General features: G+C 43.5%; 1 protein-coding gene across 1 annotated transcript in view; it reads right to left on the reverse strand.

Annotated features, from left to right (window-relative positions):
• Positions 1-26,886, reverse strand: part of negr1 (neuronal growth regulator 1) — a 625,326-nt gene that overhangs the window by 296,389 nt on the left and 302,051 nt on the right. The window contains exon 3 of the mRNA XM_060920136.1: positions 1,433-1,558. Within this exon, the coding sequence (XP_060776119.1) occupies positions 1,433-1,558 (126 nt within the window). The remainder of the gene's footprint in view (positions 1-1,432; positions 1,559-26,886) is intronic.

Here is a 26,886-nt window from a genome sequence, read left to right on the forward strand (position 1 = left end):
AAGCAGAAACACCTTGTTGCTAACTCTAATCACCACTCTGTACAACCGTGGTGAGCAGAAAAGCATCTCATTATGTACAACACGTCACACCTTGAGGCAAATCTGAGAACAGGACTCTGTGGCAGGTTTTTCGCATCTTCAGTCACTGAAATCAGATTTCTTTCTCCTCATTCTGATGTTTGATGTAAACATTAACTGAAGATCTTGACCTGTATGGAATCAATTTTGTGCCAAAATGTTCATACAATACTTTTGAAATATCAAACAAAAACGACAAATCAAAATACAAAAAAAAAGTCTTTTTTTTTAGACTGGCAAACAAATTATTCATGTAATCGTGCAAAATATCAGTCTATTACTCTTCAGAAACCTTTTATTTTTGTTCCGCGTCTTTCTCAGTTTTGTTTGACGTAATTTATTTTGGTTGCGATTCCAGCTTTCTCGTTTGCGCTCCCTGAGTTTTTGCTTGCAGTTTTGGCACAAACTTCCCGTGTGGGCGGGCTGTCCAGGAATGCATTCCCATTGGCTAACTTGTGTTTGACTGACAGCTACGCTCAGCCATTCCCTACTCGGATTCTGGCGGACTGTTTGCCGAGTGACCGATCCATTGACGGTAAACAAGGATGGAGTGGACTTCAGTGGCGACTATGATATTGAATTAATTCAACAAAGTGTAAGTACGGGATAAATGTGTTGTACGTGTTGCAGTAGTGCACATTATGCAGGCGTGTTTAACGTTAGCAAGACAGCTACTATATTGGCTAGTGGAGCTAAGGCTAACATTTGACTTGCCACGAAACGCCTGCATAATGTGCACTACTGCAACACATTTGTCCCGCACTTACACTTTGTTGAATTAATTCAGTATCACAGTCGCCACTGAAGTCCACTCGATCCTTGTTTACCGTCAATGGATCGGTCACTCGTCAAACAGTCCGCCAGAATCCGAGTAGGGAATGGCTGAGCGTAGCTGTCAGTCAAACATAAGTTAGCCAATGGGAATGCATTCCTGGACAGCTCACCCACACGTGAACTTTGTGCCAAAACTGCAAGCAAAAAGTCAGGGAGCGCAAACGAGAAAGCTGGAATCGCAACCAAAATAAATTACGTCAAACAAAACTGAGAAAGACGCGGAACAAAAATAAAAGGTTTCTGAAGAGTAATAGACTGATATTTTGCACGATTACACGAATAATTTGTTTGCCAGTCTAAAAAAACTGACTTTTTTTTTTTTGTATTTTGATTTGTCGTTTTTGTTTGATATTTCAAAAGTATTGTATGAACATTTTGGCACAATATTGATTCCATAGACCTGGATCTGCATGATTGGAGGAATCGATGTGCCCTGCTGCCACGTGACTGGCTGATTGGATAATCTCATGCATGAACTGCTCAGTGATGTACCTTTACAGCCATTATGCTTGGAGCTCACCTGATGGGCTGATGTGTCTCCAGGTGATTTTCGGCTCTGGTTTCCCGCTGGCTAAACAGAAGAGCGAAATATTGCCGCCTTCGTTTACCGTGATGTCCGATGAGATGTCGTATATTTTGGGAGGAACTGAAATAAAACAAAGAAATAAGTATAAGTTTGGATTTACAAAGTCATGTAATGAAATATTGGATGAATTATGCATAGTTCTGCAGAAATTAAGCTGATGATGTGTTCAGAGTCGAGTGAAATGATGTATTGATGGCAGAGTCATTTCCACCAACAAGGAAATCACATCCTACTGATATCCTCCTGGGGTGTACACATATTACACAACACTCTTCTGTAACGTCTAAACATATTCTTTAACTGATTCTGAATACATATTGATACTGAATACAAATGATGCTAACTCTTTAGCTAAAGTTTTTCTAACTGTCAGCTTCTAATTTACAGGCATTTACAGTGGTGCTTGAAAGTTTGTGAACCCTTTAGAATTTTCTATATTTCTGCATAAATATGACCTAAAACAACATCAGATTTTCACACAAGTCCTAAAAGTAGATAAAGAGAACCCAGTTAAACAAATGAGACAAAAATATTATACTCGGTCATTTATTTATTGAGGAAAATGATCCAATATTACATATCTGTGAGTGGCAAAAGTATGTGAACCTCTAGGATTAGCAGTTAATTTGAAGGTGAAATTAGAGTCAGGTGTTTTCAATCAATGGGATGACAATCAGGTGTGAGTGGGCACCCTGTTTTATTTAAAGAACAGGGATCTATCAAAGTCTGATCTTCACAACACATGTTTGTGGAAGTGTATCATGGCATGAACAAAGGAGATTTCTGAGGACCTCAGAAAAAGCGTTGTTGATGCTCATCCGGCTGGAAAAGGTTACAAAACCATCTCTAAAGAGTTTGGACTCCACCAATCCACAGTCAGACAGATTGTGTACAAATGGAGGAAATTCAAGACCATTGTTACCCTCCCCAGGAGTGGTCGACCAACAAAGATCACTCCAAGAGCAAGGCGTATAATAGTCAGCGAGGTCACAAAGGACCCCAGGGTAACGTCTAAGCAACTGAAGGCCTGTCTCACATTGGCTAATGTTAATGTTCATGAGTCCACCATCAGGAGAAAACTGAACAACAATGGTGTGCATGGCAGGGTTGCAAGGAGAAAGCCACTGCTCTCCAAAAAGGACATTGCTGCTCGTCTGCAGTTTGTTAAAGATCACGTGGACAAGCCAGAAGGCTATTGGAAAAATGTTTTGTGGATGGATGAGACCAAAATAGAACTTTTTGGTTTAAATGAGAAGTGTTATGTTTGGGGAAAGAAAAACACTGCATTCCAGCATAAGAACCTTATCCCATCTGTGAAACATGGTGGTGGTAGTATCATGGTTTGGGCCCGTTTTGCTGCATCTGGGCCAGGACGGCTTGCCATCATTGATGGAACAATGAATTCTGAATTAAACCAGTGAAATCTAAAGGAAAATGTCAGGACATCTGTCCATGAACTGAATCTCAAGAGAAGGTGGGTCATGCAGCAAGACAACGACCCTAAGCACACAAGTCGTTCTACCAAAGAATGGTTAAAGAAGAATAAAGTTAAATGTTTTGGAATGGCCAAGTCAAAGTCCTGACCTTAATCCAATGGAAATGTTCTGGAAGGACCTGAAGCGAGCAGTTCATGTGAGGAAACCCACCAACATCCCAGAGTTGAAGCTGTTCTGTACGGAGGAACGGGCTAAAATTCCTCCAAGCTCGAGGCCGGGAGTGAATGGTGTTAGCAGCCTAGAGGGTTGTTGGCTCTCTCTCTCTGCTATCATGTGAGTCATTGAAGTCAACTGAGTTTTGGTGTGGATGTGTATTCAGTTTTCTGTTAAGTGTGCCAAGGACTGCATTGTAGGTGGCTGATAAGTGGTCTCTCAGACCACCTCCTCTATTCAGTGATGGTCGTTCCAGGTTGACGAATATGGATTCTTTTACTCCTCTTTCAAACCACTGGTCTTCTCTGGGTAAAATGCGTACATTGCATTCTTGAAACAAGTGTCTTTTGTTATTAAGATGAAGATAGATTGCAGAGTCCTGGCCTGAGGAACTGGCGCTACGTTTACATTAGACCGTATCTGTCTCGTTTTCTTCGCGGATGCACTGTCCATTTACATTAAACCACCTGGAAAAGCCGGGAAACGGGAATCCGCCAGCGTCCACGTATTCAATCTAGATCGTGTCTGGTCCGGTGCTGTGTAAACATTGAGATACGCGAATACGCTGTGCTGAGCTCTAGCTGGCGTCATCATTGGACAACGTCACTGTGACATCCACCTTCCTGATTCGCTGGCGTTGGTCATGTGATGCGACTGCTGAAAAACGGCGCGGACTTCCGCCTTGTATCACCTTTCATTAAAGAGTATAAAAGTATGAAAACACTGCAAATACTGATGCAAATACTGCCCATTGTGTAGTTATGATTGTCTTTAGGCTTGCCATCCTTCCACTTGCAAGTAGTAAGTGATATGCGCTGGGATCACACACACAGCAGCTCAGTCCCGAATCACTGCTCGTGCGTTTCACTCGCGCGCTGTGTGAGCTGCGCAGGGCCGGAGTGCGCACCCTCCAGAGGGCACTCGCTGTTCAGGGCGGAGTGATTTGGAGCGCAGGATGCCTGCGGAGCCGAGCGTATCCGTGTATTGGTGTTGCTGTGTGCACGGCTAACGGTTTTAGTGTAAACGCGAATCGTTTTAAGAACGTTAATCTGATGATCCGCTGATTCGACGTAATGTAAACGTAGCCTGGCTCTTCTGTGTTGAACCATGCGCCTGTGAAGCGGTTGTTTCGTTTACTCAGTGTACAGGTCAGTGCATTCCTCACTGCATTGAACTGCGTACACTACATTGTCCTGTTTGTGTCTGGGTATTCTGTCTTTAGGGTGGACCAGTTTCTGCCTCAGAGTGTCTGTTGTTAAAAGCGCTATATAAATAAACTTGACTACCACTTTGAAGGTGCAAAATATTTTTTTGCTGTCACACAAACAAAAATTAAGACAAAAAAACAGAAACAGGTTTGATTAAAACACCCCCACAGCATGATACTGCCACCACCATGCTTCACTGTGGGAATGGTGTTCTCGGGGTGAAGGGAATTGTTCGTGCTTCCCATGATGGCGAAAAAGTTCAATTTTCGTCTCATCGGATCAGAAAACCTTCTTCCGTGTGTTTGGGGAGTCAGTGATGTGCTGTTTGGTGAACTTCAAACATGGTTTTCTCTTTTTTTTTTTTTCTGGCCACGCTTCCATAAAGCGCCGCTCTGTAGAGTGTACGGCTTAAATAGGTCCTCTGGACAGATCCGCTCGCATTCTCTCTGCTGTGGATCTTCGCAGCGCCTTCACTGTTGTCTTTGATGTCTGTGTTGAATCTCTTATTAATGCCTTCCTTGCCCGGTCTGTGAGATTTAGTGTGTAGCCTTTTGTGTGAGGTTTGTAGTGGTCACATATCCTTTCCATTTTGTTATAATGCATTTAATGGTGCTCTGTGGGATGTTCAAAGTTTGGGATTTTTTTTTTTTTTTATCAAAACCCAACCCTGATCTGTATTTCTCCACAACTTTGTCTCTGATCTGTTTGGCGAGCTCCTTCATCTTCGTGTACTTGCTTACGGGCGTTTCAGACTCAGGGGCCTTTCAGAACCGATGTATTCACTTGTTTATTTATTTATATTAGTGCTGTCAAGCGATTAAAATATTTAATCGCGATTAATGTCGCGACAGTCATAGTTAACTCGCGATTAATCGCAATTTAATCGCACATTTTTGTCACATAAAAAAAAACATTGTAATTCTCTTATCAGCATAAAAAAGTGCATGGGCTTGCTTTGTACCAATGTTTTTTTTTTTTTTTATTGCAGAGCATGACACGTCTTCGCACAGCCACTGCAAAGTGAAACCTAAGCCGAGCACCGGCGCGGGGCTAGCAAGAGAACCATGAGTGAAATGATCTACTGTTGAATTATCCATCTTTTTTTTTTTTTAATCTCCGTTGTTCGTTGATAAATATTGCATTGAATCTGATCTTTACTGTTTCAAGGCCCGGTCACACAGCGCTTTACGGCTTTATCACGGCCAAAACCCGTCAAAAAGTGCTCTCCCGTGAAGCAGACGATGTTGTTCGTGTTGATGTCGAAGTTAAGACGTGTTACAGTCGATATACAGACGTGACAGGACGCAGGGGAAAATCGGAACGGCGTCGGACGCGGCAAAAAGTTTTGGACTGCTCAAAACTTTAGACCGCGGACAACCACGGCCGGCACACGTGGTAAAGATGTGCAACACACGTGAAAAACACGTGATAATCAGTGTCCCGGCCGTTATTAAAACTTGGGGAGACGTGGTAAGACGCGAAAGTTTGGCGGTCTATCACGGGCAGAGCACGGTCATCGGACGGGTGTTACGCGTTGGTATCACGGGATATAGCGTGTGTTTAGCGGCTTATCACTGAGAAATGGATTTTTCCGTGTACATAGCACTGTCTAAGCCCGATAAACGACGTCTCAAACAAGTTCTAAATTCGATTGATCACTGTCTAATCACTTCTGCATCACTTCTGATTTGCGGCATGTATAAATACCGTAATTTTCTGAGACCTCGGCACTTGCAGTCTAGATGTCAAGGGGTGAACATGAACCCTCAACGCTGTGATGTCCTCATCTTAATGCTCCAGCACCAACAGAACCAACTGATACAGGCTCAACATATCCTTGCTGAGAGAAGAAGAAGGAGGAGGAGGAGGAGGAGGGTGGTACGGAACATCTGGGTGCGTGGCTGGACTTGGTTAGCTGTGCTTAGGCAGTGCTGCAGCAGTGAAACAGCCGCCGATGGCCATACCCCGTACAAAGCACGGCAAAGCCAAAATTGACCAAAAATTAGCACTTACGACCACGTCCACCAGATTTTTGTATCTTTTTGTACGTGATATAGACGCGGAGTGCTGTGTGACCGCCCCTTCAGCTCACTTAACACATTTTGTACTTTTACACTTTCTGCCTGTTGATGCGTCGCGCTGTCCAATCAGAGGCGGCCAAATTTACATATTACAGGAAGGATTTCTGGGATAGCATTGAGTTTACAGTTCAGAGGGATCTGGCTTCTTTAGACGCTGTCTTCTTAAAACTGAATGAATATTTAAAAAGAGCCAAATGAGCCAGTCTTTTGAACGGCTCTTTTCAAAGAACGGATCACAAAGATGCGGATCCCATCAAAGAGCCATAAATCCCATCTCTACTAGCGCGCCCTGCCCGCGCTGGTTCTTTGGGGGAGGAGGGCAGAGGACTCTGGCTGTGCGGGGCGTGGCATTACAGTCTAGCTGCTATTGTTTTTCTAAGCAAAGTCTCTGTTCCAAGTTCCTGGCAGTTTCAAAAGCTTATGAAAAACCTACATCATGTCACAGAGCGTTAATCTCGCGATAAAAAATTATCGCCGTTAAAATTGAGTCAAGTTAACCCATTGACGCCTGAAACGCCTGCAAAAAAACGTCTGCAAATGCCTAAGCCAGTTTTTAGAAAAGGTCCCCATCTGCCTGAGGGTTTTCTGAAATAAAAATAATTAATTGAAAACGCCTATGAAAAATTCAATATCTCAGCCTCTGAAGCACATAAAGACATGAAGTAAGTTGCATTTAAAAGATAAAATTCTCTGCTTTTACTGGATCATGCTCATTCAGCATTAACACTAACACATTTGTTAACACATAGATGAGTCTTGAAAATAATGACAAATCAACAATGCTGCGTTATGCAGCAACCGGCATTTGGGGCAATGTTGCGTTATGCAACAACCGGCGCTAGGGGCAATGTTGCGTGACGCAGCATCCGGCGTCAATGGGTTAACGCGTTAATAACGCGACATTTTTGACATCACTAATTTATACATACTGACATGTGACAGATCATGTGACACAGGTGGAGGTGACTGCACGCAGGTGCTTAATCAACTAGTTCCTGGATGTGACTTCAGAAGTTAACTGGTTGGACCAGATCTTATTTAGGGGTTTCATAGTGAAGGGTGTACAGTAAATACATATGCATTCACAACTTTTTAGCTTTTTCCATTCCGCTTCAACAATTTGGACTATTTTGCAAGGTCCATTACATAAAATCCAAATAACAATCCATTTTATTTCAAGGTTGTAATGCAACAAAACAGGACAAATACCAGTGAGGTGAATCACAAGGCGCTGTATAACGCTCTCGCACAGACGGATAGTGCAGCATCCTGAGGCCCACACAAGTCCAAGAAATGTTTTATTCCCCCAATAATCAAGTGAACTGGCTGTTTGGAAACTGAGCGTGGATCTGAGTCATGCAAATAAGTCTGAGATCATTTCTGATAAATCTGAAACAACCTGCGATGTTAGCGAATGTTACCTAACGTCTCTGCGATGCAAAAATGTCATGGTGGTGGTGGTTATTATTAACAGTTTTATTATTAGATGTTTTATTGTTGGTGGTGGGTATAATTAATAGATTTATTGTTCAATTTTATTGCTGGCGCTGTTGTTGGCAACGGTGATGAATATTAATGATAATAATAATAAAGCTATTATTATTTGGTGGTGGTGGTTTTTATTATGATTAATAGTTTTATTATTGTTGATGTTTTTGTTGTTGGGTATAGTTAGAGGTTGACTGCCTTCCAGATTTTTCAAGTATACAGTTGTGATCAGAAGTTTACATACAGTGACATGAATATCAGGGCAATATTTTGGCTTTCAGTGATTTTCTTTGAACTGTTTTCTGTGGCAGAACGATTGTACAGCATACAGCTTTAATTAAACAAAAAAACACTAGAATTTGGTGCGCAAATTTTAATTTTCTTTGGGTTTTCTGAAATCAACGCAGGGTCAAAATTATACATACAGTACAACACACCTAATATTTGGGTAAAATGTCTCTTCACAAGATTCACCTTGACCAAACATTTTTTTGTTTATCATGAACAATCTTCTGGTAGAATCGGTAGAGTTGAATTAAATTTGTTCTTTTTTTTTTTTCTTGGCATGGACTCGACTTATAAGCACGGTCCATACATTTTCAACAGGGTTGCAGTCAGGACTTGTTTTAAGAGTAATGTTTGCCTGCTTTATCCTCCACAACGAGCTCTGATGTGTGTTTGGGTTCATTGTCCTGTTGTAACTCCCAAGTTGTGTTCAAGTTTCTGATGGTTTTTGCTGAAGAATTCTGAGGTAGTCCTCCTCCTTCATTATTCCATCCACTTTGCGCAATGAACCAGTTCCACTGGCAGCAAAACAGCCCCAGAGCATGATGATCCTACCACCACCAGCAGGTACAGTGTCCCTCTGTACATGGTGGTCATTGTGGCCAAACAACTCAATCTTTGTCTCATCTGACCATACAGCTTTCCTCCAGAAGGCTTTTTCTTTGTCCGTGTGGTCAGCTTCAAACTTTAGTTAAGCTTGAAGGTGTCAATTTTGGAGCAGGGGGTTATTTCTTGGATAGCAGCCTCTTATTCCATGGTGATCTGAACTGTAGACAGTGATCCATCAGCTTCCAGTTCATGGCAGGGCTGTGCCATGGTGTTTCCCAGGTTGTTCCTGACCATCCAAACCAATTTCCTTTCAGCTGAGGGTGACAGTTTGAGTTTTCTTGAAGCAAAGTGGCTTGGCAAAGTGACTACACCTCACAATAACTTGGATACAATTGTTTGAACTGATCTTGGAATTTGCAGTTGTTTAGAAATGGCTCCAAGAGACATTCCGGAGTTATGTATATCTGCAATCCTCTTTTTCAGATCTGCACTGAGCTCCTTGGACTTTTCCATTTTACTGTGTGTTGGTCAATCCAATGAGTGCTGTAAACAAACCCTTTTTATGAAGGCACAGAGAAGCTACCAGCTGTAGTCAATCATGATCAACAACAGGAAGTTAAGAGACCTCGGACTTGGCAAGATAAGAGACATTTTGGAAGTTTCAGCACCTCTGAATTAATAATCTAAGTGAGCGTATGTAAATTTTTGACCATGTATGTATAATTTTGACCCTGTGTTGATTTCAGAAAACCCAAAGAAAATTAAAACTTGTGCACCAAATTCTAGTGTTTGTTTTTTTATTAAAGCTGTATGCTGTACAATCATTCTGCCACAGAAAAGGAACAATTCAAAGAAATTACTGAAAGCCCAAATATTGCCATGACATTCATGTCACTGTATGTAAACTTCTGACCACAACTGTAGGTTATAAAAAGAATTTTCCCCGATACCCAATTATTTTTGTTTAATGGACTGAAAGCTACTGAATTGGAATCACAGACTTTCAATTTTATTAGTTTTTTTTTTAATCTCCATCTCCACATGGCCCTAAATTCTCGGCTATTTTTTCCTGCTTCACCATGACCCAATTCAAGATACTACGTCATGCATCACATCACATGGTGGGCTTTCCCCGTTCACGCAAGGCATTGTGGGATACAAATTTGAAACAGGAGAGAAAAATGGAGGACGTGAGTGTGCGAATGAAACATGAAAGACCGACTACAGTAACGGAAAGAATGCGAGAAGAAAAGACGTTATGTTCTATACGAAGGAAAGGAAACGCAGGACCAAACTAATAAATATCGGCGTTCAGCGAGCACCTCTGTGTGATCAGCTGTTCGTTTAGCAACAGAATGATGGAACTGTCAGTGCATGCTCAAACGGAAACCTGCGCATGTGCACACGGACTTCCTCTGTCTGCTTGACTGCGCGAAGCGAGCAATTTCATGCGTGTTATTTGCTTTAATCCCCTCAAATTAAATAACTTCCCAGCCACAGAATGGCCTGATATTTTGTGAGATATTACAGAAATAAACATATATCACAATCACTACATTTCAGACAGAACTAAATTTCACCGATTTTATGAAACCGAAAGGCCGTCTCGCTTTAATTGTTTTAATATTAGATTTTTATTGTTGGTGCTGTTTGTGGTAATTATTATTAATTTATTTGATTTGTCACATAGACCCCATAGTTTGGGAAAAGCCCCAACTGATTTTCAACCTTCCTTGCCTTTCCTGATGTAACCCTCCCCAATCTATCTGGGCTTGGGACCAGCACTAAGCATGCACTGGCTTGTAAAACCCCAGTGGCTGGGTATTTTACCTAATCACATGTCTTTGGACTGTGGGGGAAACCGGAGCACCCGGAGGAAACCCACGCAGACACGGGGAGAACATGCAAACTCCACACAGAAAGGCCCTCGCCGTCTGCTGGGCTCAAACCCAGAACCTTCTTGCTGTGAGGCGACAGCGCTAACCACTACACCACCGTGCCGTCCTAAGAGTTTTGTTATTAGTTTTATTGTTGGTGCTGTTGGTGGAGGTTATCATTAATAGTTTTTTTTTTATTAATTTAATTTCCGCTAGCAGTGCTGGCGCAAACCGTTACTCTCACTCAGGATCTTTCTACTTTATTCTTATTCTTCTCATAATGTTCTTTTCATCAGTTTCAACCAATCACCACCAAATTTCACAAGAAGAATACGTCTGGGCTGAATTACGTTGCTATGACTTTTGGTGCTGATCTGGATCACTGAACCAGAATGATCCATGAAAAACAGGATTTTTTTTTCCAATCACTTATAACTCTCTCAATTTTCATGATTTTTTCCATCATTTAAAAAAAAATTTATTTAGGGCAGCAGGGCGTAACTTTTCCTCACTGAGCGTCATTCTCTATCTCTTACTGTTCCAGATCTACAGGGTACGGTGACCAGACGTCCTGGTTTGTAACAGCTAGCGCAAATTACTGTGACTTTAGTCGCAGTCTCTATTGAGTTCCTAGTTGTAGCCAACTGGAGGTTGTTTTTGGTGGTGGTGGTTGTTATAAAAGTTATTATTATTATTATTATTATTATTATTATTGTGGGCGGCACGGTGGTGTAGTGGTTAGTGCTGCCGCCTCACAGCAAGAAGGTCCGGGTTCGAGCCCCATGGCCGGCGAGGGCTAGCCTGGGAAATCCCATGCTGCTTTGCACAATCGTTCCGATCTGAAAAGACAGCATGGAAACTATGGTCTAAAGGCTCGCCTGAGTTAGGGAGCCAATCAGAGAGTGGGGAGGGGTGGAAAGACGGTGACGTGTACTACTCGACAAACGGAAGCTTGTAGTTTATTTGGGACTGTTTACGGATCACGTTTAAGATGGCGGCGAGCGATACGAACCAAACTTTCGATCAAGCTTTGTCTTGCACAAACGGCAGTAATCGTTCGGTGCCATTGTTTTCCTATTTTTGTTTTGCCTTCTCTTTCTCCTTCCTTCTCTTTTTCGCCTCTTCGTCGCTCTAACTACGTCACCGGGTACAACTGCCATGATTGGCCATGGGCTACGTATACGCCAAATGATAGACATTCGCAACGTCCAATAAACGGCCGTTGACAATCGTAAACCACACCTCCCCGACGAGAAATTCAATAGGCGGATTCCAGACCATATTTCACTTGTGATATGGTCTGGTGTTAACCAGACTAGGTGAGGGCCTTTCTGTGTGGAGTTTGCATGTTCTCCCCGTGTCCGCGTGGGTTTCCTCCGGGTGCTCCGGTTTCCCCCACAGTCCAAAGACATGCAGGTTAGGTTAACTGGTGACTCTAAATTGACCGTAGGTGTGAATGTGAGTGTGAATGGTTGTCTGTGTCTAAGGTGGGGTTTACATTAGACCGTATCAGCGGATCATCAGATTAACGTTTTTAAAACGATTAGCGTGCACACAGCAACACCAATACACGGATACGCTCGGCTCCGCAGGCATCCTGCGCTCCAAATCACTCCGCCCTGAACAGCGAGTGCCCTCTGGAGGGTGCGCACTCCGGCCCTGCGCAGCTCACAGAGCGCGCGAGTGAAGCGCACGAGCAGTGATTCGGGACTGAGCCGCTGTGCGCATATCACTTACCACTTGCAAGTGGAAGGATGGCAAGCCTAAAGACAATCATAACTACACAATGGGCAGTATTTGCATCAGTATTTGCAGTATTTTCATACTTTTATACTTTTTAATGAAAGGTGATACAAGGCGGAAGTCCGTGCCGTTTTTCAGCAGTCGTGTCACATGACCAACGCCAGCGAATCAGGAAGGTGGATGTCACAGTGACGTTGTCCAATGACAACGCCAGCTAGAGCTCAGCACAGCGTATCCGCGTATTCTCAATGTTTACACAGCACCGGACCAGACACCATCTAGACTGAATACGTGGACCCTGGCGGATTCCCGTTTCCCGGCGTTTTAATGTAAACGGACAGTGCATCCGCGAAGAAAACGAGACAGATACAGTCTAATGTAAACTTGGCCTATGTGTCAGCCCTGTGATGACCTGGCGACTTGTCCAGGGTGTACCCCGACTTTCGCCCGTAGTCAGCTGGGATAGGCTCCAGCTTGCCTGCGACCCTGTAGAACAGGATAAAGCGGCTAGAGATGATGAGACGAGATTATTATTATTATTACTACTAGAGTTGTAAATTTGAGAGAAAACTGACAATAACCCCATATTCCAGGATGTTCTTGTACCAGATTGAACACACATCCTGCAGTCATTAGTGCAGCTTGTGACTGTAAAATCTCAGCTACAATCTGCCTGGAGTTCCTCCTCGGCTCTCCTCCTCCTCCCTCCTGTTTTCCTCCTTCAGTTGTCTACGATGTCAAAGCTAACTCTCATCTCCTGATCTCTCTCCAACATACAGCCGACTGTAAACTGTCAGAACAGAGCAACATCAACAAATCCCTTCTTCTTTGCTCACTGTGGCTTGAAATGAATCCAGTTTAGCTGGACTGGTCTTATCCCAATCCACCATTCTGAGCGCGCACACACACACGTTCTCAACACTTAATTCTGCTGCTTTATCCACGGACAGTGTGTGTGTGTGTGTGTGCGCGCGCTCCAGGGAGTTCTTCCTCACCACAGGGGGCTCTGACTTGCTCATTAGCGATCTAAATCTATGTATTTGCCCCCCAATTTTTTTTTTAATTGGACTGAATTTATTTGAGGATGTAATTGTCCTTTTAATTACTTTTTTCCCCTGGAATCCTAATTAATATTATTTCTAACGGCTGTACGTTCTCCAAAGCTCCCGGCACAGTTTTTATTTTAAAATTAAAAAAAAAAAAAAAAAACTTTCCAATCATGTTGGAAAAAATCGATCATTAATTAAAGCTCAGAAACGAGGCACAAATCCGGTGTTAATAAAAATGAAATTTCGCCAAAGATCTTAATTCTTTACTTTTTATTCTGAGCTCAAGTTTCTGTGGTGAATTTACGATCAAATCCAAACTGATTCCTGTGGTATTAAAAAAAAAAACAACCCAAACCTGTGGTTTCATCTCATTCCATCATAAACCACCGCTCATTAAACATTTATAGAGACATTACAAAGAAAAGTGAGCTGGGAAGGACGTATCAGAGCTCACTGCTGTCTCTGGTGAGTGTGTAGCGAGTCCAGTTCATCTGCTTTGCTGATTGAATCTGAGAGTTAGCATTAGGATGAAACAGAGTGTGTAACGTAAATCACAGTGTGTTGTTTGTGTTTGACTAGCTCGCTTTTTTATATAGCTGCTATCATGGGCGCCGCCGGGGGGGGGGGGGGGGGGGGGTTAGAACAATTCTAGGGGCCCAGCACTGCCATGGGGCCCTTTAAAGGAACAGTTCACCGTACTTCCATAATGAAATATGCTCTTATCTGAATTGAGACGAGCTACTCCGTACCTCTCCGAGCTTTGCGCGACCTCCCAGTCAGTCAGACGCAGTCAGACGCGCTGTCACTCCTGTTAGCAATGTAGCTAGGCTCAGCATGGCCAATGGTATTTTTTGGGGCTGTAGTTAGATGCGACCAAACTCTTCCGCGTTTTTCCTGTTTACATAGGTTTATATGACCAGTGATATGAAACAAGTTCAGTTACACAAATTGAAACGTAGCGATTTTCTATGCTATGGAAAGTGCGCACTATAATGACAGGCGTACTAACACCTTCTGCGCGCTTCGGCAGCGCATTGATACGGAGCTCAGATATCAATGCGCTGCTGAAGCGTGCAGAAGGTGTTAGTACGCCTGTCATTATAGTGCGCACTTTCCATAGCATAGAAAATCGCCACGTTGCAATTTGTGTAACTGAACTTGTTTCATATCACTGGTCATATAAACCTATGTAAACAGGAAAAACGCGGAAGAGTTTGGTCGCATCTAACTACAGCCCCAAAAAATACCATTGGCCATACTGAGCCTAGCTACATTGCTAACAGGAGTGACAGCGCGTCTGACAGCGTCTGACTGACTGGGAGGTCGCGCAAAGCTCGGAGAGGTACGGAGCAGCTCGTCTCAATTCAGATAAGAGCATATTTCATTATGGAAGTACGGTGGACTGTTCCTTTAAGGGGCTGATAATATGCTTTTTAATGATTTTAATAAGACTTTTGAAATAACAACAATGCAATATTCCATCTGGTAAAATGAGCTAATTGAACAAGGTTGTCTATTTCTTGAGTTCTTCAACATATTGTCATTTAACCCTCCCCCTTTTGCGAAATGGTACGGTCCAGTTCTGGTAGAAGCGCGATGCGTTAAATCTGTGTGCTGATCAGTGCGACGCTACTTGCTGCTGTGTTGCGGTGCAGCAGCCAGCCAGCCAGCAGTGGAGTGCGTACAGGCTATGATCGCTAAATATGAAGAGTGGCTGTCAAAAACGTAAAGAAAGGCAGCTGAAAGCTGAGAGGGACCGGAGAGGCAGGCAACTGGTCACTCAGTTTTTCCCAAAGAAAGGTAGCTATCGCTCACGTGTGTTCAAAATATTAGCGAATGGTAAATGAACAGTATGAACGTGGTTGGATTAGCCTATCAAGAAAACACTTTTACAGTTTGTACAGTGACATTTTTTCCTGAACTGAACTGACTTGTGTGATAAGATGAAATATTACGTTATGCTGGTGCTAATAACTAGTGCTAATAACCAGTTTCATAACTAATGGGGTGCCCTAAATATGCACAGATTCAGCCTCAGGGCGACCTCCGCCCTACCAAACCACTGAACCCCCCTTTGGAGAAGGAGGTAAGCTAGCCTGGGCCCGCCCATCCTAAGCGTGACGCAACACGAGGGCCTGTTGCGAGCTTAGTCTGGCCAGGCAAGCTATCTACAGCTCTTCCAAGCTCCCGAAAAATCGGGAACCAATCAACTTTGAGCATCTCCAACGGCCCTGGGTAGAGGCGTGTTCAAGGCACTGACGTAGTAGAACTGCGACCGGAAGCCATAGATTGTTTACAGAACCTATGCCGGAAGCGCTTCATTCACACTTCCGCATAGATGCTGTATTGAAAGCATTCAACGGGAAGTTCTCATTGAAAACGGAGCAAAGAGCAGCCCTGGAGGTATTTATTGAAAGGAAGGACGTTTTCGCCTTGCTCCCGACCGGCTTCGGTAAGAGTTTAATCTACCAGTTAGCCCCGTCGCGTCGCATACGTCAGAGGAAAGAGTGATGTGATTGGTTTAAGCTTCGTCACAGCCTTTTCTGGCTTCGACCAGTAGCAAACTGAGGCATTTCAGGGAGGCGGGTCAACCACGGGCTCTGGGAAACGGTTGGGCTTAATATCTTGGCCAGACCAATAGCTCGGAGAGCTTTGTCGCGTTAGCCAGACTAGAGGTAAGCAGCAATACAACCCATAAATGCTTTAGGATTGAAGTTTTTAATGAGCGGGCGCCGTATACAGTTTGCTAGATTAAAGTGTTGCTAATAACGTAAAGAAATTTCGCTATCTTGGAGATGACATCCAATTTGATCAGCCCTCTACCGGCGATGCTGAAATTGACCTACGTACTGTATCAGTGTTGCAGAGTCGAAGTTTTATCAGCTATTCAAGAAGCTCACCAACAGAAACATTCTGCTAAAGACGCGCGTATTTGTTCTGAACGCAATGGCACGTAGTAGACTCACCTATTCCTGCCAGACATGGAACATCACTCAAGCACAGCAACAAAGATTGGAATTGGCCTATGTGACCATGTTACGAAAAATGATTCGCAAAGGATTTGAACGTAAAGAACCTCGTGATGATGATGCAGCGCCCAACTTTGCATTTGTATTGCCTTCTGAAGATGTTTTGAATATTTGTCGTACAGAGAATGTCATGAGCTACGTCGCAAAACAGCAGACCAAATACCTGGTACACCTAGCTCGACAAGAAACGTCTAGTGTCGCCAAAAAGCTTCTGTTCAACGATAACAAGAATGTAAAGAAAGGTAGACCAGCTGTCACGGTGGAGCAACAAGTTCTGCATCATTCTGGGTTGACGGCTGATCAATTTTACCGAAGTGCATTGAAGAGAGAGATCAACAAAGATATGGTTGACTAGGTTCGTGGTTCTAACCGCTCTACGTCAGCAACTGCCGACAGGAGTTAAAGACGAAGAAGAAGAAGAAGAAGAAGAAGAAGAAGAAGAACGGACACCAGTCAAGTGTTTGACATGGTTACGTGTGTGGAATGTTCACACGTTCTAAACCACTGGTTTCAAATTGAAGAGCTGGAGAAAACGCAGCACACATAAAAGAGGGATAGAGGTTACAGCATATGACCACAACATTTCATTTGTGATTGTAAATGCACCAGAATTAGTCACTGACCAGTTTTCATCTAGTCCCTGGTAGGTTAATACATAAAATGTAATAACAAAGTCACAAACTCGAGGTCCATGGGCTATCAAAAGTCAAATAATGACAATAGTGCAATTGTGACGAGGGTGGGCAAAGTTGGGGGGCCCAAAATTCTAATCTTTCATGGGGCCCAAAATTTCTGGCGGCGCCCCTGGCTGCTATGGATTCTCATCCTAACTCTAAAGGCAAGGCAAGGCAAGTTTATTTCTATAGCACATTTCATACACAGTGGCAGTTCAGTGTGCTTTACAGAAGTAAAAGCAGAACAGTAAACAATAGAAAATAAAATTACATAAAATAATTGGGGAAGAAAAAATAATAAGAATTAAACAATAGTAGAAATAAAATAATAAAATGAAATAAAGTTCAAAAAAGGAATCAGCCTCGAGATTAATTATTATGGGTTTAACTCATAAAGCGCGCTCTTCCCGTGGCTCTTCCACGAGGATCACCAAAAATCGTCCCGCAGAGAAAATCTACGAGGATCACCAAATAAAATCGTCCCGCAGACAAAATCTACAAGGATCACCAAAAATCGTCCCGCAGACAAAATCTACGAGGATCACATAAAGCGCGCTCTTCCCGTGGCTCTTCCACGAGGATCACCAAAAATCGTCCCGCAGACACAATCTACGAGGATCACCAAATAAAATCGTCCCGCAGACAAAATCTACAAGGATCACCAAAAATCGTCCCGCAGACAGAATCTACGAGGATCACATAAAGCGTGCTCTTCCCGTGGCTCTTCCACGAGGATTACCAAAAATCGTCCCGCAGACAGAATCTATGAGGATCACATAAAGCGTGCTCTTCCCGTGGCTCTTCCATGAGGATCACCAAAAATCGTCCCGCAGACACAATCTACAAGGATCACCAAATAAAATCCTCCTGCAGACAAAATCTACGAGGATCACCAAAAATCGTCCCGCAGACAAAATCTACGAGGATCACATAAAGCGTGCTCTTCCCGTGGCTCTTCCACGAGGATCACCAAAAATCGTCCCGCAGACACAATCTACGAGGATCACCAAATAAAATCCTCCCGCAGACAAAATCTACAAGGATCACCAAAAATCGTCCCGCAGACAGAATCTACGAGGATCACATAAAGCATGCTCTTCCCGTGGCTCTTCCACGAGGATCACCAAAAATCGTCCCGCAGACAGAATCTACGAGGATCACCAAATAAAATCGTCCCGCAGACAAAATCTACAAGGATCACCAAAAATCGTCCCACAGACAAAATCTACAAGGATCACCAAAAATCGTCCTGCAGACAAAATCTACGAGGATCACATAAAGCGTGCTCTTCCCGTGGCTCTTCCACGAGGATCACCAATAATCGTCCCGCAGACAAAATCTACGAGGATCACCAAATAAAATCCTCCTGCAGACACAATCTACGAGGATCACCAAATAAAATCGTCCCGCAGACAAAATCTACAAGGATCACCAAAAATCGTCCCGCAGACAGAATCTACGAGGATCACATAAAGCGTGCTCTTCCCGTGGCTCTTCCACGAGGATTACCAAAAATCGTCCCGCAGACAGAATCTATGAGGATCACATAAAGCGTGCTCTTCCCGTGGCTCTTCCATGAGGATCACCAAAAATCGTCCCGCAGACACAATCTACAAGGATCACCAAATAAAATCCTCCTGCAGACAAAATCTACGAGGATCACCAAAAATCGTCCCGCAGACAAAATCTACGAGGATCACATAAAGCGTGCTCTTCCCGTGGCTCTTCCACGAGGATCACCAAAAATCGTCCCGCAGACACAATCTACGAGGATCACCAAATAAAATCCTCCCGCAGACAAAATCTACAAGGATCACCAAAAATTGTCCCGCAGACAGAATCTACGAGGATCACATAAAGCGTGCTCTTCCCGTGGCTCTTTCACGAGGATCACCAAAAATCGTCCCGCAGACAGAATCTACGAGGATCACCAAATAAAATCGTCCCGCAGACAAAATCTACAAGGATCACCAAAAATCATCCTGCAGACAAAATCTACGAGGATCACATAAAGCGTGCTCTTCCCGTGGCTCTTCCACGAGGATCACCAATAATCGTCCCGCAGACAAAATCTACGAGGATCACCAAATAAAATCGTCCCGCAGACAAAATCTACGAGGATCACAGTAACAAAGAATTAAAGTAAAAGTAAAATCATTAAAATCCAAGATTAAAAAGAAATTAAAATAAAGAAAGTAAAATCATTAAAATCAAAATTAAAAGAAATTATGTTAAAGGAAATTAATTACTTAGGTAAAAATTAATCAAGTGAAAGCATCTGAAAACAGCTTTGTCTTGAGCCTGGATTTAAAACTAACAACAGTAGGAGCATTTTTGATCTCATCTGGAAGTTGGTTCCAAAGCTTAGCAGCATAGCAACTAAAGGCTGCTTCACCACACTTCGTTCTGACAGCTGGTATTACTAGCAAGTTTTCCTCTTGTGATCTTAGAGACCTAGTTGGTGCATATAATTGAAACATATCCAGTAGGTAGCTGGGTCCCATCCCATTTAATGTTTTAAATAGAAGAAGTAATGCTTTAAAGTCAATTCTATAGCTCACTGGGAGCCAGTGCAGAGACCTTAGGATTGGAGTGACAGACAGACAGACAGGCCACGCCCAGAAACAACCCTAATGACTTATCACCGCTGAATGCAAAAGTACATTTGGACAAGCTCGTTAGCGTCCTGCTTTACCTCAACCGCAAACGATATTAAAAACATGAGGAATTTTTAAACCTGGATTCTTTTATTCTCACTAAATAGACTTTTCATAACTAGGCGCGATCCTTGTGGCTTAACAGTTATTCCACGAAATCGAGTCGTACATGAGCTGATAGCTGATGAGGCGCGTAGCACCGAGTTATCTGTAATCCATGTACGACGAGATTGAGTGGAATAACTTTTATTCTATCCACATTCACTGGATTTTGAGAAACAGAGCATTTTTTTTTTGCAAATTTGATAAATAAAAACTTTATACAAAACCATTTCCGCTTAGAATGTAAACAAACCGGCGAAATGACAGGTTAGGTTAACTGGTGACTCTAAATTGACCGTAGGTGTGAATGTGAGTGTGAATGGTTGTCTGTGTCTATGTGTCAGCCCTGTGATGACCTGGTGACTTGTCCAGGGTGTACCCCGCCTTTCACCCGTAGTCAGCTGGGATAGGCTCCAGCTTGCCTGCGACCCTGTAGAACAGGATAAAGCGGCTACAGATAATGAGATGAGATAATAATAATAACAATAACCCATTTATACAGGTTCTTTCTAACAATCAAGGTTGCAACGTCAAAAAACCTGAATCTTTCAAAGTAAAGCACTTTAAGCTTTTTAGCTGGAGATTTTAAATACAGATCAGACGTGTAACATGTTGCATCCTCCTGCACTTTTTTCTTTTCTTTCTTTCTTAAACACACAGTAATCTGGAAGTAGCAGAGCATCTGGACCAGGCGAGATAATCGCACTCTTCAGCGGCGGTCCTGGCCGTCCACACTCACTGCTCTCTAAAGTAGGCGGGGTAATTATCTCTCCTGTAGCCCCAGCAGTGTGTCAGTGTGACAGGACGGAGTTAAATACGAGATCAGTAAAGCTCAGTCCAAATCCAAATCAGCAGGCGTCACTGTTTGAAGGTGTGAAGACAGACATGCTAATGGTGCCTTAATTCACCACCATTCAACTATAAACACACACACACACACACACACACACACACACACACACACACTATTTTTGTCTGAAAACAAAAGCACTGTGGAACTGTTCCTCTTTCTTATTCATGATCTCTTTTCCAGCACCAGCACTGTCACACCAGTCGTTCATGTCACCATGGAAACACCACTGCCACTCATTATGCCACAGGACACGCCCACATTGTTCAGATCAGGCAGAAAATTGGACTTTTTCTAGTTTTTAACTATATAAACTTTATCGGTAAATACATATCAAGTGAATGCTTTCCAAACATGTAACTGACACTTTAATACTCATAAAAAAAATCTTAGCAAGTGAAAAAAATTAATATATTTAATAAACATACATTTATTATATATACACATTTATTATATATATGGCGGCACAGTGGTGTAGTGGTTAGCGCTGTCGCCTCACAGCAAGAAGGTCCGGGTTCGAGCCCCGTGGCCGGCGAGGGCCTTTCTGTGCGGAGTTTGCATGTTCTCCCCGTGTCCGCGTGGGTTTCCTCCGGGTGCTCCGGTTTCCCCCACAGTCCAAAGACATGCAGGTTAGGTTAACTGGTGACTCTAAATTGACCGTAGGTGTGAATGTGAGTGTGAATGGTTGTCTGTGTCTATGTGTCAGCCCTGTGATGACCTGGCGACTTGTCCAGGGTGTACCCCGCCTTTCGCCCGTAGTCAGCTGGGATAGGCTCCAGCTTGCCTGCGACCCTGTAGAACAGGATAAAGCGGCTAGAGATAACGAGATGAGATTTTGTTTATACAATCCAAGAAATATAAACAGACTAAAAAAATTGTAGTATTTAAGATATTTTCACTCACAAATTACAGCTTTCAGCAAGTATTAAAAAAATCAAAATAAAAAAGGCCGCTATCAGCCAAACAGTTTTCAGCAAGTACAACCCCAATTCCAAAAAAGTTGGGACACTGTGTAAACTGTAAATAAAAACAGAATGTGATAATTTGCAAATCATGGAAACCCTATATTTCATTGAAAATAGCAGAAAGACAACATACCAAATGTTGAAACTGAGAAATCTTATTGTTTTTTTGAAAAATATCTGCTCATTGTGAATTTGATGTCAGCAACACGTTTCAGAAAAGTTGGGACATGAGCAACAAAAGACTGAACTAGCTAGAACTCGACGCCAACGGCGTTGATGGGGATGCCTCCGCCTGGTAGACTACACGCCTTATTAAGTTGTGGTTTGGGGATGGACATTTGACCTCACAGTAATCTTGACCTGTGACCTTTTAACCTCAAAATCTAATCAGTTCATGTTTGCCCCCAAATGCACAAATGGTGAAAGTTTGGTGAAATTCCTTTCATTAGCCTTTGAGATATCGTGTTCACACGGTTTTCGGACAGACATTTGACCTCACAGTGACCTTGCCCTTAGGCCTTTTGATCTCAAAATCTAATCATTTCATCTTTGTCCCAAAGTGCACAAATGGTGAAAGTTTGGTGAAATTCCTTTCATTAGTATTTGAGATATCGTGTTCACAAGGTTTGGGGATGGACATTTGACCTCACAGTAATCTTGACCTGTGACCTTTTAACCTCAAAATCTAATCAGTTCATGTTTGTCCGTCCCAAAGCACACAAATGGTGAAAGTTTGGTGAAATTCCTTTCATTAGCCTTTGAGATATCGTGTTCACAAGGTTTCGGGATGGACGTACGCACGGACAACCTGAAAACATAATGCCTCCTGCACCTTAAGGCCAATTTATGCTGACAACGCAGTCCTCGCAGATGGCGTCTGCGTAGCCCCCCCCCCTTCGCAGACGCTCTGCGCGCACCTCCCAAAAATTGTGACCACCGCAGAAGCCTCGCAGACAGCGTCGCAGACAAGAGGGCTCTGATTGGTCCACTCTACATCCGCTGTCCACGCACTTCCGCTTCCCTACTTTCCCGGTTTGTTTTGTTTTCACTACCGCCATTTTTAAAAACACGAGCGAAGATGGAGCAGCACGAAGAGCGGTTGATCGAGGAAGTACGTACATCTATACGACTCCAGTTCTAGGATAAACACTCCACTAACCACACCCACCAACTACTCCTAGCGATTTTGCGACTTCGCGCCCCCTTGCGTTGTGGCGGTGAATAACATCGCGCACGCCTATTACTCCCCGCTCAACGATAAATTACAACCGATGCAAAAAGCTATCTGCAAAAGCCTTGTCGCAAGAGCATGCAGAGGCCCTTAAGGTGGCGGAGGCATAAAAAGTTGTATAATGCTAACTGTAATGGTTAATTGGCAACAGGTCAGTAAGATGATTGGGTATAAAAAGAGCATCCCAGAGAGGCGGAGTCTCTCAGAAATAAAGATGGGGCGGGGTTCACTGCTCTGTGAAAGACTGCGTGGGCAAACAGTGCAACAATTTAAGAATAACGTAACATTCTCAATGTAAAACTGCAAAGAATTTGTGATCACATCATCTATGGTCCATAATATCATTAAAAGATTCAGAGAATCTGGAGAAATCTCTGTATGCGAGAGACAAGGCTGAAAACTGACATTGGATGCCTGTGATCTTCAGGCCCTCAGGAGACACTGCATTAAAAGCAGACACGTGTCTGTAGTGGAAATCACTCAGTACGTTTACATGCACATCCAAATCGAGCTACTGTCGGTAATCGAGCTAAGGGTCCCAGCAGGGGTGCCAGAGAAATCCAATCCTACATGCACACAAGGAAATCGAGCTATTGTGTGAGGTACATTGTGCACCCGAGCCACAGGTGGCGCTACACGCCCCATCGTGTTGGTACACTTCCGGTTGTCGTCCTGAAGAAGAGCTATTCAAGAGTATAAACAAAGTTATCAGTTCCGTGTTCGTTCGTTCTCCTTGTTCCTCCTGACCTCTTCTGCTGCTCGCTACTACTACTGTTGTCATGCCGACCGAGGCTGTTGTGTTTCCCGCTTGTGGTCTCGTCACTCCCGGAAGGGGCAGTGCTGAAGTAAGTAGCTCGACTACGTAGCTCGATAGGGTTTACATGCACTAAGTAGCTCGGCTACAATCGCATAATCTAGGTCGCGTAGCTCGATTACGAGAAATCCAGTTCGGTTCGATTTCAGCCGTGCTAAGGTGTTTCCATGGCATTTAGAACTTCGATTTCAGTCGAGCTACGGCAGAAATTCGATTTTCTCTATGTGCATGTAAACGCACTGACTGTATGGCCTCAGAAACACTTCAGAAAAACACCGTCTGTGAAAACACTTCATTACTGTATCCACAAACGCAAGTTAAAACCAGATATAAACAATATCCAGAAACCCCGCCCCCTTCTCTGGGCCCGAGCTCTTTTACGATGGACTGAGGCGAAGTGGAAAACTGTCCCGAGGTCTGACGAATCAAAAGTATAAATTCTTTTTAGAAATCATGGCCACCACGTCCTCCAGGCTAAAGAGGAGAGGGACCATCCGGCTTGTTATCAGTGCACAGTTCAAAAGCAGCATCTGTGATGGTCTGAGGGGGCATTAGTGCACATGACATGGGGAGCTTGTACATCTGGGAAGGCGTCATTAATGCTGAATGATATAAACACGTTTCAGAGCAACATGCTGCCATCCAGGCAAAATCTTTTTCAGGGAAGGCCTTCCTTCTTTCAGTAAGACAACAAACCGCTTTCTGCACATATTAAAACTGCATGGCTCTTTAGTAAAAGAGTCCAGGTGCTAAACTGGCCTGCTGCAGTCCAGACCTGTCTCTTGTTTAAAACATTTGGTGCATTTTGAAGCACAAAATACGACAAAGATGTGAGACCCCGAACTGTTGAGCAACTGAGGCCCTGTTTACATTATTTCGAATCAGCGGATCATCAGATTAACATTTTTAAAACGATTCACGTACACACACAAAATTTCTGTGCCCGCAACAAAACCGTTCCCCGTGCACACAGCAACGCCAATACACGGATACGCTAATCACATGACTAATTAGACGGCACGTCACATGATCCCAGTGCATATCAGGCATGTGCAAGTCACTCACCACTTGCAAGTAGAAGGATGTCGTTGTAAAAAATGAAGTATGCCAGTCTGTTATTGGCGGTACTGGTACTACAATGACGCCTTTTTTACACCGTGTATGGCCTTCGTGTTTATGCTAGAAGGATCTAACAGTGTTCGGTACACTCTTCACCTCGCAGAACGGCCGTTTTTTTGCGATTACAACAAGACTATTTAGTGCTACGGTAACCAACACACTTCCTGTATTGCTCATTCACTTAATGACTTCCTCAACACACTTCCTGTATTGCTCATTCACGTGACCAACGTGGCATGACCAACGCCAGCGCATCAGGAAGGTGGATGTCACAGTGACGTTGTCCAATGACGACGTCAGCTAGAGCTCAGCACTGCGTATCCTCGTTCCTCAATGTTTACACAGCACCGGATCAGATACGTACTGGGTTGAATACGTGGGCCCTGGCGGATTCAAACTGTTCCGCCTGTGGAGTCGTTTCCCGGCGTTTTAATGTGCACGGACAGTGCATCTGCAACGAAAACGATACGGATATGGTCTAATGTAAACACCACCTGAAATTGTACATCAGGCAAGAATGGGACAACATTTTTGTCTTTCAAAACTACAGCAGTTGGTCTCCTCAGTTCCCAAACGTTTACAGAGTGTTGTTAAAAGTCAAATGGCCCTTTTCCACTACCCTTTTTCTGCTCACTTCAGCTCGCTTCAGCTCACTTCAGCCCGACACGGCTCGCGTTTCGACCATCTCAAAACAGCACGACTCAGCTCGCTTCAGCCCTGCTTAGCCCCCAAAACTCGCACGGTTTTGGAGTGGGGCTGAAGCGAGCCAAACCGAGCTGAGTGAGGCTAGGGGCGTGAGCAGACACCCCCCTGTGCACTGATTGGTGAGGAGGAGTGTCCTCACATGCCCACACACGCCCCGCGAGCATGCTGGGATCTGTAAACACCGTAAACCCGGAAGAAGAAGAATTACGAGAATTTCTGAAGCCTTATGCGCCTCGCCTCATCTATACGCTCTTGCCAGTATCTGTTGGCGTTGTCGGTGACAACAAGCCACAGCACCAAGATCAGCAACACTAACGACTCCATGTCCTCCATGTTTATTGTTTACTATCCGGGTCGTGAGACTACCGCTTAAAAGGTCACTGATGTCACTGTTTGCGCCGCCTAACGACATCACGTGACGTCCACCCACTTTCGCTAACTCCACCCAATGTGTCCACCCACTTCCAGCCAGCACGGTTCAGCGCGGTTGTAGTCGAAATGCAACTCCAACAGCCCCGCTCAGCTCGACTCAGCCCAACTCAGCACGGCACGGCTCAGCCCGACTCAGCCGCGTTGGTAGTGGAAAAGCGGCAAAAGTGATGCAACACAGTGGTAAACATGTCTCTGTGCCAACTTTTATGAAATGTGTTGGTGACATCAAATTCAAAATGAGCATATATTTAAAAAAAAAAAAATTCTCAGTTTCAACATTTGATATGTTGTCTTTGTACTATTTTCAATGAAATATACTGTAGGGTTTCCGTGATTTGCAAATTATTGCATTCTGTTTTTATTTACAGTTTACACAGCGTCCCAAATTTATGGAATTTGGGCTGTATTTAAAAAAAAAAAATGGCCATCAACAGCCAATCAGACCTAAAAGTAACCACTACAAAAGCCAAAAAACCATCTATAACCTCCTGATTCCTTATCCATTCAGGTTTTATCGATTCGTTTTTGTGTTTGGTCCAAATACTTCTTTACATAGAAAAGCAGAAAAGTGGTTTTCAGGTGGCACCGTAGCCAAATATCATCAGTGTTGTGTCTAAACAGTAATTGTTGGCACCTCATCGTGAAGGGTTGGAATTCGATTTGAACACTGGCCCATGTTTCTGTATCCAGTTACTGTGTATGGCTTTACGCTGGAATTAAATTAAATTTCACGCTCTGAAGTGTTTGAGGCGAGTCAAACATCTGCTCAGCTCAACAATCCAAAATCTGAAAGCTCTTCTATCTTTCCACAAGTACATAATGAAATAATATTTAATCTCTAACCCGAGGCATCTCCAGCCCGTGTTGACATCTGCATGTCA

Source organism: Neoarius graeffei, chromosome 4, assembly GCF_027579695.1.
Source record: "Neoarius graeffei isolate fNeoGra1 chromosome 4, fNeoGra1.pri, whole genome shotgun sequence".
Classification (NCBI taxonomy): domain Eukaryota; kingdom Metazoa; phylum Chordata; class Actinopteri; order Siluriformes; family Ariidae; genus Neoarius; species Neoarius graeffei.